The sequence below is a fragment of the Drosophila rhopaloa genome, unplaced genomic scaffold, assembly GCF_018152115.1.
Source record: "Drosophila rhopaloa isolate 14029-0021.01 unplaced genomic scaffold, ASM1815211v1 contig_3, whole genome shotgun sequence".
Lineage (NCBI taxonomy): Eukaryota > Metazoa > Arthropoda > Insecta > Diptera > Drosophilidae > Drosophila > Drosophila rhopaloa.
Window position 1 is genome coordinate 10230782 of NW_025335123.1, and position 11627 is coordinate 10242408.

Consider the following 11627-nt stretch of genomic DNA (forward strand, 5'->3'; position numbering starts at 1 on the left):
GCATCGAATGCGAATCCCGGCCAGGATGTGCAGCTGTCCGGCGGGAAGTCATCATCGCACGGTGATTGTGTCACCGAAGGACCGCAAAGTTCGCGCCCATGTCGCGGCCGCTATAATCCTTTAACTGTCACGAAGCCAAAACAAACAACGCCGGCGGGTCCGGTGAACCGAGTGACCTCTTCATTACACGGCGACAATCTTGGCGGGTCACCGGAACATGAAAGGGCGGTTCAGCGGGTCGGAAAATTATGCAACACGACGCGGGATTAGCGCAGCGAAAATATGCCACAGTCCTGATTTCCGAGTCCTGATTCCAGATTCATGATTCCTGATTCCTGGTTTCCGACCTCGATTCCCAAGCCGACCAACTGACCCCTGCGCTTGTTTTTATTGCCTTGCGTCGGACAATTGATTTTGTGACATAAATTTGGTGTAAACAGCTTTGGTCAGCAGCTTTGCTACCTGGGAAGAAAAATAGAGTTGTCAATGACAATGGACATAAATCAGTGCCCCGTCTCTGAGGATCTTACAATGGTCCGGTGATAGATGGGCCTTACATAATGATAATCCATAATAATTACATCTATCAATGTGTTTACAAAGCATTCGAGTACATTTTTTCCAGTTCCAGATTCGCACTCTCTATAACGATGGAAAGTAATATCTATAGGCTCAAATTTAATTGTTTATTTTAAAATATGGTACTTACATTGTCTCCAACGGGAGATTGCGCAAATCACTATTATTTGTTGAATTCTTAGGGAATTTTTACCAAAATATGACCGGAGGGTCATATTTATTTGTCATACTCGAGTAAAATCCAAAAACTAAATGGTTTATTAAATAAGGAAAATATATGTTAATTTTTTTTTTGTATTCAGAATACAGAATTATTATTTTTAACGATACACAATCTACATTTTAGATACGGTTTATATTCCTTTTCTTTAAAGAATAAATGTAAATTAAATTTTATCTAATTTATAATCGGATCACCTTTATAATAATTTTCTTTTCCACATAATTATAAAATGTAATTTACATTTATTCTTTGGAGAAAAGCCGTATCTAAAATGTGGATTAACAAAATAAATTTGAAAGTATAAATTTAAGATTAAAAAAACAGAAAATCAATTAAAGTACCATATTTTTCCGTTATTTCGCTGTTTCCGAATCTTTTCCTCGTTCAGAAGATCTCCAATGGCAACGACCAGTGACAACTTTCGTAATTATGCAAGGACCTGGCTTCCTGACTTCCTGGCTAGAAAAACATGCCACAAATGCATTAGAACGCGCTCGGTATGCAAACATATAATTGAAAACTGTCAACGTCTGACAAATTTCCAGTCGTAAAACCTGGCGGGTAACCCTAAATTAACCCCACACAATGTCAAGGGCATGCACCAAAAATATAAAACCAAAAATATATGGGAAAAGCGAACCGGGGGCGGGACGAACGCATTTCCAGAAGCCATAAAGTTGTGATCGACAGCCAGTCGGCCAGCAGGTCCTTGGTCCTTGGTCCTTGGCCCTGAGTCCTTGGGCCGTGTTAATGTGTGAGGCGCGTGGGTTATTCTATCGCTGGGGTGGTTTGCTCCCGAACGGTGGCTTGCAATTTGCCGATATGATCTGGCGGTGTCGTTTTGACAGTTTATCATTATGCCGGCGCGATCCTTGACCCTGGTGGTGGTGGGTCATCCGGTCGGTCGGTCATTGGTCATTACAATGTAAACATTTTGCGTTTTGTATTTAATTGATTTTCTGCACCGACCCAGGTTGCCAGGTTCCTTCATTAGCCGGGGGGTCTCCAGATTACTCCTGCGATAGCAGTGGCATGATTAATGCCTCTAAACAAAGAAAATACAATTTTTAGTCTGATATTTGCATTTAAATATTCACTGGCAATTTAATTTTTAGGGATATGCTTTTAATTCCTCTATAGATTAGTGGAAACATTAGCGGCTAAGAATAAGAAATGTTATTTAAAACCTTTTTGGGCTATAATAGAAAATGAAAGGTGTAATATTCTGGAAATCATTATAAGTCTGTTTTCTATTTTATTTTAATTATGTGCTTTTTTGAAACAAGGAAAATGGCATGTTTTCTGTTAAGGATTCGAGATCGCGTTGCTTCTTATAACGAAATATACCCAATATCGATCATCAGACTTTTTCTGCCCACTGATTTTGGCTCTTTCTCACGTCTTCCTTCCGAGATCCTTTGTGTTTCCTTTTCGCTGAACACGGCGCGCCAAAAAATTCGCACACTCTCCTCAGAATTATTATTTGGAAAACATGCGCAATGCGCACACACATAAATCTCAATCTGTCTGAAAATGTGAAATCGAAAATGAAATCATTGTGCCAAAATCAAAATTTAACCGCAAATTAGGCAATAAACAATGGCTAAAGCGGTCATGGGTTAATACGTTTAGCATCAGCAGACAACCGCCGGGGTCACAACCACCGCGCCGAGGTAGGATCGAAAGGGTTAAGCGATGGGTTGATGGGTTAGGGGTTGCGATAACGAAATCACCATTTTAAACGTGCGAAAAACTGCAGTGATCTCTGTTTGTGCTCCAGTTTTTGCCTGCTGGTGTGCAAAAGGCCCTTTCGCTATTCGCAAGAGATCCGCAATTAAATGACAGCAGTTTTAAAATGTTGCGGATCCGATGTGCGCCATTTTAGGCCTCCTCCAAAAATGTAATTTACAATTTCGTATTCCAAAAACATGGAGTAGGAACTAGTTTATTATATTCCAATTAAAGCATCCTATAGTTTAATAAGAGAAGTGGAACTGAGATCATATTAAAAATAAATCGTCGAAGATGTCCACAACTCTGGGATTTAAGAATCAATCAGAACTCTCACTATCACTAGAGCTCGAGTCGGTGTCGCTCTCGGACTCCGACTCGGTTTCGGTCTCGGGCAACATGTCATGAACCTCCGGATCGGCGGCCATTTCTTCGTTTTCGAAATCGATTGATTGATCCCAGACTCGTAAGTAAACCATGGCTAAATGGAAATATAGGCATACATTAGCAACTATTTAGTGTTGGTCTACAAGGCTTACCGTAAATAGTACGCAGAACATTTATAAATAAATCCATCACGAAATCAACAGCTTTTACAGCAGAATAAATAAGGGTTTGCATTCTTCTTCGAATTGGGAATCTAAAATTAAAATTTAGAACAAACATTTATTTTGAGTTACCTCTTATTTTAAAAAATATTAAAATATGAATTTATTAGAATATCAAGACTTTTTCTGCCCATTTAGGTAGTCTACATAAATGATAAGAACAAATCTAAAAGTCCTTAAAATCAATCAAATTTTCTATTGAGTTTAATTGGAATCATAAGGTTTTTGAGACATCCCCGAAGAATATTTTTTCCAACATGCATATGAAGTAAAGAAATTAGTCCTCTTCGTATTTATAATATTTAACAAATGTTATAGGATCTTTGAATTTTCTGATTTGTATAAAAAAGTGGTGGATCTGTGAAATTTATTTTCGGGAAGACCGAAGAAAAATGCAGTTTTTAGTCAAACAAACATTTACCGAGTCGATCCACCTTCGCACGCCATATGGAGGCATTTAGTTCCTTGACTAAAGGTCGGTCACTTGCCATAATTGGGTTTGGGTTTTGGGTCGCAATTAGCGACGCCTGCGCCTGGACACAGGACATAAGACATAGGACATTTTAAAGGTCACCGAACGTTCGCAGGACCCCGAAGAAAAATGGAAAAGGAAAATCCCGCTAGTGCCGCGGGCTAATCAATTACGCAACCTTAAGAAAACGTCGCAGAGGGTTCTCGCCCGATAAACTTTTACATTTTATTCACATTTAATTGCAGCCATGCATTAATTTCGGAACCTGATCGCTGTCAAACGTTTGACAAACTTGCCGGGGTGACATGTGATGTGAGGAGGTTGGGACGGATTGGAGGGAATGGATGGGGTCGGCCTGGATGGGATTCCGTTCCCGTTTGGGAATGTAATTTGCATTTTAACCCTTTTCTTTGTCTAATAATGCAAGTCACGACGTCTTCGCCGCCTTGCGGTCACGGCGTCGTCTCGCTCGCACCCGCTTTGGCGTGCTCGTGTCATCTCTCTCGCACCATCGCGCTGCTGTTTAGTTTGCGCAGGAGATTTATGGAGAATTGCTTCGTTTTTTGGGTTGATTTCCACGGGAATTGATTGCATTGCATTCCCGAATTTCACCGCACTTTATTTGGGTAATTTTCTTTACAATTAAATATGCAAATGCGCGATAAACGTTTATTTTTAAGGCGTTTGTTTTTTGTCATTTGCGCGAGAGTATTAAATAACGACCAGAAATGGTCGTAAAATAACGACCAGAAAAGGCAATATATTTTCACTTACCCAAAATAATAAAGCTCGTTTCAGATTTCTTTGACTTCGACTCTTCGAATGGATCAAGATGAAAGAATACAGAAATATGACAACCTGCTTAACGGTGTTGAAAAAAGCACTTTTTCTTAAAATAGTGTTGCCACTTGGCTAACAAAAAAGGAGTCACTACACGAGCAGTTATTGTGCTTAAGAAATATGGAGTCCTCACTATCACTCTAAATATATATTAATATTTTAAGAATTATAAACAGGCAGACCTTGGGCCTAGCAACTTTTCTGAGGCCAAAACTCAAATTAATTTTAAGTATCAGCGATACATAAAACATTTTAAAGTTTCAACTTTAAAAAGTTTCCACACGAAATATTTTTTAAATTATACATACATGTAAATCACTCGTAGATTTTGAATGATAATACCAAAAGTAAAGATTCCTTCAAAATAATTTTAAAAGTTTCCTTAATTTTTATTTTTAATGCAAAAAAAGGTGCACACAAGAAAATACTACGGTTAAGGGGACCCCCCCCCATTTCGGTTTCAAAAAATCGATTTTTTTATTTAATTCAAACCTATAACTATTCAAGAATGTTCCTTCAAAATTTCAAGTGGAAATTTCAAAAACTTTTGAAGATATAGCCGATTTATGGTGGAAGCCTCAGGCGACGGCGAGAGCTTCTCAAAATTTTAAACGCGTTTTTCTCGAAACAGTATTTTTATGACTGGCGTATTTTAATACGTTTTTCTATGCATATATAGCTATAGCATGAACTAGGATAAATCAAATCGGTGCAGATCTTCTTTACTTTTTACCTTGATTTGTGGCTGAAAAGAAGGCGATTTTCAAAAAAAAATGTTCAAAGGTCAGCAGTTCTGTAATTTTTTGTCCGAATTTAAAAATCCTAGTTCATGCTATAGCCATACATATACTCTTCCTAATCCCGTTGGAATTTTTGGTTTCAGATGTTCCAGTGAGCTTTAATCCACTACGCCGACGAAAAGAAAGGGTTTTTTCATGACAAAAAACAAAAAAAAAAAGTTATGTTACATTTTTTCTTATTATTTAAGTCTTCAATTAAATGAATGCAAAGTTGCAAGCCTAAAAAATAATATATGTACATTTTCCAGCCCATTGAAAATCGTCAAAATTTGAAATCGTGGGGGGGCCCTTAAGTGTTTCCTTAAGAAAATTTTAAACAGTCCCCACTATTTGTGAAGTTTTTCCAATTTTTATCGGAGTAGGCGATAGGGTGCGTATAATGCATAAAAGCTAACTGCGCCGATAAAAATGCGCGGCGTTGCCACCTGACTTTCCACGTGACTTTCTAAATCGCCTGTCACTTCCTTTTCTTATTTGGCTGCGCTTGCGCAAGGTTCTGTTCAGAAGAGAGCTCCTGATAAATGGCAGAAAACATGTATAACCCGCAGCCAAACTCAAGCGTAAATATCCTAACGATTGTTTAGTTTCAAGTAGAAAACGAAGGCGATTAAATTTCAGGTAATCAATAACTATCAGCAAGATTTACAAGAATTCTCCTACGGGGATGCGCGTTACCAACGGGAACGCGACCCAAGATTGCGAGCCTGGAACGGTAACAGGCGTGCCACGCCCACTCGACGCCCGTGGATTCCGTACCCGAGGAATACTCCTCACCATCAGCGTGTCTTTTCCATGCCCACGCCAAACCCGTCCCAGTACTCCCCACCGAACTCATTGGCATACACTCCAACGAACCCACCGGCGTCCTCCCTGCCGTACACCCCTCCCCACTCGACGTCGGACTCTTCGGCGTACTGCCCAGCCCCACTTAAACCCGTTCATTTCGGCACCACGCCGGGATACTACTATCACGGCTGCTGGTACAATTCCGAACTACCTCGTGCCATGCCCACTGATCCGCAGCAGGTCGCCCAGCAACCAGCGATGTATATGATGACACAGCAACAACCGCCACTTCAACCCGTGGCCAGAGATCCTAATGGTTATATTGTGACCCAGCAGCCATCTCAACCCGTGCCAAGAGCCCCCCAACAACCGGAGATATATTTGATCAATGAGCAACAACCCCACCTCGTTGCTGGAGATCCTAATGGCTATATGGTGACCCAACAGCCACCTCAGCCTATGGCCAGAGCTCCCCAACAGCAGGAGATATATTTGATGAATGAGCAACAATCCCAACCCAGAGAGGGTTTTATGGTGAACCAGCAGCCACCTCAGCCAGTGGCCAAAGCTCCCCAACAACCGGAGCTCTATTTGATGACTGAGCAACAACTCCAACCCGTTGCCAGAGATCCTAATGGTTATATTGTGACCCAGCAGCCATCTCAACCCGTGCCAAGAGCCCCCCAACAGCCCGAGATATATTTGATGAATGAGCAACAACCCCAACTCGTTGCTGGAGATCCTAATGGTTATATGGTGACCCAACAGCCACCTCAGCCTGTGGCCAGAGCTCCCCAACAGCAGGAGATATATTTGATGAATGAGCAACAATCCCAACCCAGAGATGGTTTTATGGTGAACCAGCAGCCTCCTCAGCCTGTGGTCAGAGCCTTTAAACAACCGGAGATCTATGTGACGATTCAGCACAAACCACAAGGTTATCCTCATGATTATATGGTGAACCAGCAGTCACCTCAACCTGTGGCCACAGCCTCCAAACAACCGGAGATCTATGTGACGATTCAGCACAAACCACAAGTTGATCCTCATGGTTATATTGTGACCCAGCAGACACCTCAACCCGTAGCCAGAGCCTGCCAACAACCGGAGCTCTATTCGACGATTGAGCAACAACCCCGACGCGATGCCAGAGATCCCATTGGTTATATGGTGACCCAGCAGCCACCTCAACCTGTGGCCAGAGCTCCCCAACAACCGGAATATTTGATGACTGAGCAGCCACCTCAACCAGTGATCTATTTGATGACGAATAAACCGCAGGTGCAGGCACCGCCTGCTCCCTCAGAGATCCGTCCCGAAGTCCAGTTGCCACCGGTGTCTGAGATCTTGTTGGCACCCTCAGTTTCGGTCACTACAACCGGCGACAAGCTTATAATTGATTTTAAACAACAGTATTCATATCGTTCAGTGCCTGAGAACCGTGATCCTGTTGGAGACGTAAGTTTACTTAACTTAGAACTTAAAAACATTTGAAAATATTAGAACACCCTTAAACAGATGTTTTAATATTTATGACAAAATATTCAAAAGCAGAAACAATTTTTTTCTAATTGAGTTTAAGTATTAAGATTATTATTAACGGTTTTTTTTACATTGTAAAAGTGATAAATATGTATTTATATTCGATTCCACATTCTTTAACTTATAAAACAACTTTTTTTTAGCGCGTAATTCGCAGTCAATTTCCATGTCATCAATCACGTCTGAACCATTGCTTGGGTCATCATAAAAACGAAACAGAGAATGTTGAAACTTCAGATCATTCATCAATTGCCATGACAGGACTACCCGCACCAGAACCTATACAGCCCGAAATGGTACAGCAACCTGCCAATATGATTCAGGATCCCAATTTGTCCTTAAACACGGAGGAATTGGAAACGGGTCCAACTGAAGTTGGCAATCAGTCTGGCAATTTGACTGTGACTCAGGTGGAAGTCGGTCAAATGCAAGTTATGCAGGAGGAACACTCTGACACTACGGCTCCACATTTATCCTTGATGCACCAGGAACGGCCTACGATTTTAAACTTAAGCGACCAAAATGCGACTTTTGAAATGGAGCATCAAGTTGATACAGTTCACCAGGATCTTAATCAGGAAGCCACTCTGGAGATTTCAGAGTCGGCCATGGTTATAATGAAGGAACCGTTGAATAACAGTGCTCCACTGCCCGATCAGATGATGGAGCCATCTATCACTGCTGCTATTCCGGGCTCAATTGAACAGGCACATATTAATTGTTCTGTATCGGAGCAAAATGCACAGTTGCATATTACCCATTCGCTGCCAGAGAGTATTCCGCCATTAGAGGTTACTGCTGTTCTTTCCGATCCGACTAAGGCACAAGTTATTGCAGCTGTTCCGGAGGCTATCGAAAAATCGCAAATTAGTGATCTCAAATCGGAGCAGGTTCCAAAAACACTCGTCCCTCAGATATCTCAGTCAAATATTACTGAGCCTCTGGCAGAGAAGATCCCACAGCCAATAAAGCTTTCTACTGCAGCTCTTCTAGATCCGCAACAACAGGCACAAATCATCGCACCTACTCCGGAACCCATCGAGAAAGGCCATACTCTAGCTTCCAAGTCGCAGAAGATTCCAAAAGCACATGCCTTGCAGATATCACAGTTGATTATTAATGAGCATGTGGCGGAGAAAATCCCTCAACCAACTATCCCAGCATCCTCTTTGGAACCGATTAAGCAGGCCAACATTACTACAAACCTTTCAAAAAATATCCAAAAGTCGGTACAGATGCCAAAAGCGTATAGTACTCCATCGCCAAAGAAAAACGTGAGCCATAGAATCCAATCCCAGGTAAAACAAAGCATTTAAAATAATTTCTTGTATTATTTCCAGGAGCCAGTGGTCCACGTTCCTCAATGGCCGCCTTTGGGCAGCCGTCTACGAACGAAGGTAACCCCAAAGCAGGGACCTGTACCACCAGGAAATAGCTTTCAGAAACAGGAATCAACGGATCATTTGTTGAAGTACATGCACCACTCGCATGAAAACAGGATGAGCCAGCCAACGATGGTACCGAAAATACCTCCAACCGATGCAAAGCGCAACGTTCTTCAACAAAAAAACGATGTGAATTCTGAAAAACAAGGTATAAAGGAAAAATCACAAAAGCCCAATATAGCCAAAACTGAGTTACAATCGCCAAAGAGTTCCCAATCGAATCCAGAAGCTTTTAGTAGCACCCAGCAGGACAAACAGCCTTTAATCAGTTTAGCAAATAATTCTTCGAAGTCATCCCCACTAGGAAAAAAAAAGGTTACTGCTCCACAAAGTCACCTACCATTAAATTCTCAACATAAATACAAGGAGCCAGGGACAGATGCAATGCTTCGGGTGTCAAATATGTTTGAGCTTCTGGATGAGCCGGAGGTTAACATCAAGTACAACTTACAGGAAGATGGTCTGAATGAAAATGTGGATCTACAGAGGGCTACCAAGTCCAAGAAAATGAAGAGGCGCCTCAAAAAAGAGGATACAGACCGAAAGAATCTACTTAAAGCCAAAAAAAAGGCAGCCAAAGAAATGGCAGACAAAGAAAGGGAAGCCAAAGAAAATAAAGCCAAAGAAAATAAAGCCAAAGAAAATAAAGCCAAAGAAAATAAAGCCCAGGAAAATAAAGCCAAGGAAAATAAAGCAGAAGAAAATAAAGCCAAAGAAAGGGAAGCCAAAGACTTAAATTCATCTATACCAAAGTCCGACAAACGAAATCCAAAAGACCAACAACCAAAAGCTTCAAAGCTGGAAAATATAAAGCCCGAAGACCTGCAACCCAAAGTCCAAAAGGCAGATGAACTAAAGCTTGAAAACCCGAAACCAAAAGATCAAAAGGTCGCCCCTGACCAAAAACCAGAAGAACCAAAGCCCTCAAGTTCTAAGCAACCACCATCAAAAGAAACCCTCAAAAAATATTCGAAAATTACTAGCCAGGGCGAGTTGATAAAGAACACAGGAACACATTTAGTACTTCACGAAAATGTCGGTAGAAAGTTAGTACCTGAACCTGCTGGACCGCCCTCTCCGCCTAGTCCTCCCCAGCCTAGACCTGGTGCCCCCCCACCTAACCCACAACCTGCACCTGCTGCCAATCCAGAGCTGATGGAACCCAGAAGGAAAACACCAAGCCCTAGGTCTAACGAGCTGCAATCCCTACCAAATTCAAAATGTAGCAAGTTCATTTCGGCGGTTCGTGAAGCCGGAGCTGTGCAAAACAGGACTAATTCGAACAAGAGGGAATTATTTGAAAATAGAAAGGCAGCTAAAAATACGCATACCCCAATTTTATATCTGCGGCCCAATATTCCAGCTGCGAATGACCAAGCGCAAAATCAAGTTAAACAGGCGGATACTGCCAAAGAATTGTTGCAGACAGCGAAGTCAAACCTAAATAGAGAAAGCCCAGTTCTCCGCCTTCGAAATCCATCTCCAGTTGAAGGCCCATCAGAACCGGATGTTGGATCCCAAGATCAGGTACTAACGGAAAAATCTGAGAAATCGGAAGAATCAGATAAATTGGTCAAATCAGATCAATCGGACAAATTAGAAAAATCGGAGAAATCAGATAAATTGGAGAAATCAGATAACTCGGACAAGGTAAAGGACAATAACACCCCATTTATATTCAACCCTACCGCAACCTATTGCATTGGGAGTAGCCTGGGAGGTAGACTTCAAGATGTTGCTAACCCAATACCAATTGTTTTCAAACTGCCTGATTTTGAGTCCAACGAAAGTAAGCTTTGGCAGTCAAACAATGGATTTCGCGAAATGTTTAGTGCGCAAGTCAATACTTGTCCGCCAACTGGTGAAGGTGCTCAAATTAATACTCCTCTAGAAAGTACTCCTCCATTTACTGGTGAAGGTGCTCAAGTCAATACTCCTTTACCAAGTGGTGGAGCCAAACTAAAATCGGTCTCTGAGGCAAAACGGCGTCGTGCGTTAAAAAGGGATTTTTGGAGAAAGGGACCACCGTGCATTGAAAGGTTTATCCCATACCTTCGTTTACAAGCCAGCCTTGCACCTACACGGGCAGTGCAGAGCAATAAATTCAACCCACCTAACAAAATTCACGAAAAATGAATAGGTTTCACTTGTATTAAAGGGTACTGAGTTGCAAAAGCCTTAAAATAACCAAGTTATAGCAAATATGATCTTCAAGTAATACTTGTGATAAGTTTGATACCTAGCCATTGTTTTTTTTTAATAAAATGTGTCATACATTTTTTTTAAAACCCATTGGTCTAATTTTCATGGAAAATTGAATTTTAAAAACATTTATAGATCTCAACTAATAAAAATCTTTGATAACTATAACCGTTCTATTTATCCTTACAAATAATTCCTGCTGGTCCCAAAAATGTATCGCTCAAAACTTGGTTTTGAATATGGGAATTTACAGGATTTCTTTCAGCCGGAACCTGTGAATTTCCACAACTAGGATTAGGTAAGATAATGCACCCTGTGAACTGCTTTATGATCTTATTCCGTTTTGCATAGATCTCTTCCAGATCCGATCCACCTTTATCCAAGACGAATGCCAATTTG

General features: G+C 41.2%; 1 protein-coding gene and 1 long non-coding RNA gene across 2 annotated transcripts; one reads left to right on the forward strand and one right to left on the reverse strand.

Moving 5' to 3' along the window:
• Positions 1-2736: 2736 nt before the first annotated feature.
• Positions 2737-4489, reverse strand: LOC108049842. Its single transcript, XR_001769558.2, has 3 exons — positions 4388-4489; positions 3073-3173; positions 2737-3014 (listed from the first exon to the last, which is right to left on the reverse strand). It is a non-coding gene; the product is annotated as an uncharacterized LOC108049842 (long non-coding RNA).
• Positions 4490-5701: 1212 nt separating this feature from the next.
• LOC108049937 (protein piccolo-like) lies at positions 5702-11263 on the forward strand. The gene is made up of 4 exons (XM_017131343.2): positions 5702-5813; positions 5872-7497; positions 7725-8855; positions 8922-11263. The coding sequence occupies exons 1-4, from the start codon at positions 5775-5777 to the stop codon at positions 11160-11162; spliced, it is 5037 nt and encodes a 1678-aa protein (XP_016986832.2). The 5' UTR covers positions 5702-5774; the 3' UTR covers positions 11163-11263.
• Positions 11264-11627: the final 364 nt, after the last annotated feature.

Bases quoted from the DNA above. Each gene is read 5' to 3' on its own strand.
- LOC108049937 (XM_017131343.2), top strand. From the start codon at position 5,775: ATGGCAGAAAACATGTATAACCCGCAGCCAAACTCAAGC. The intron at 5,814-5,871 runs GTAAATATCCTA...ATTAAATTTCAG, and splicing joins ACCCGCAGCCAAACTCAAGC to GTAATCAATAACTATCAGCA. The intron at 8,856-8,921 runs GTGAGCCATAGA...TATTATTTCCAG, and splicing joins CTCCATCGCCAAAGAAAAAC to GAGCCAGTGGTCCACGTTCC.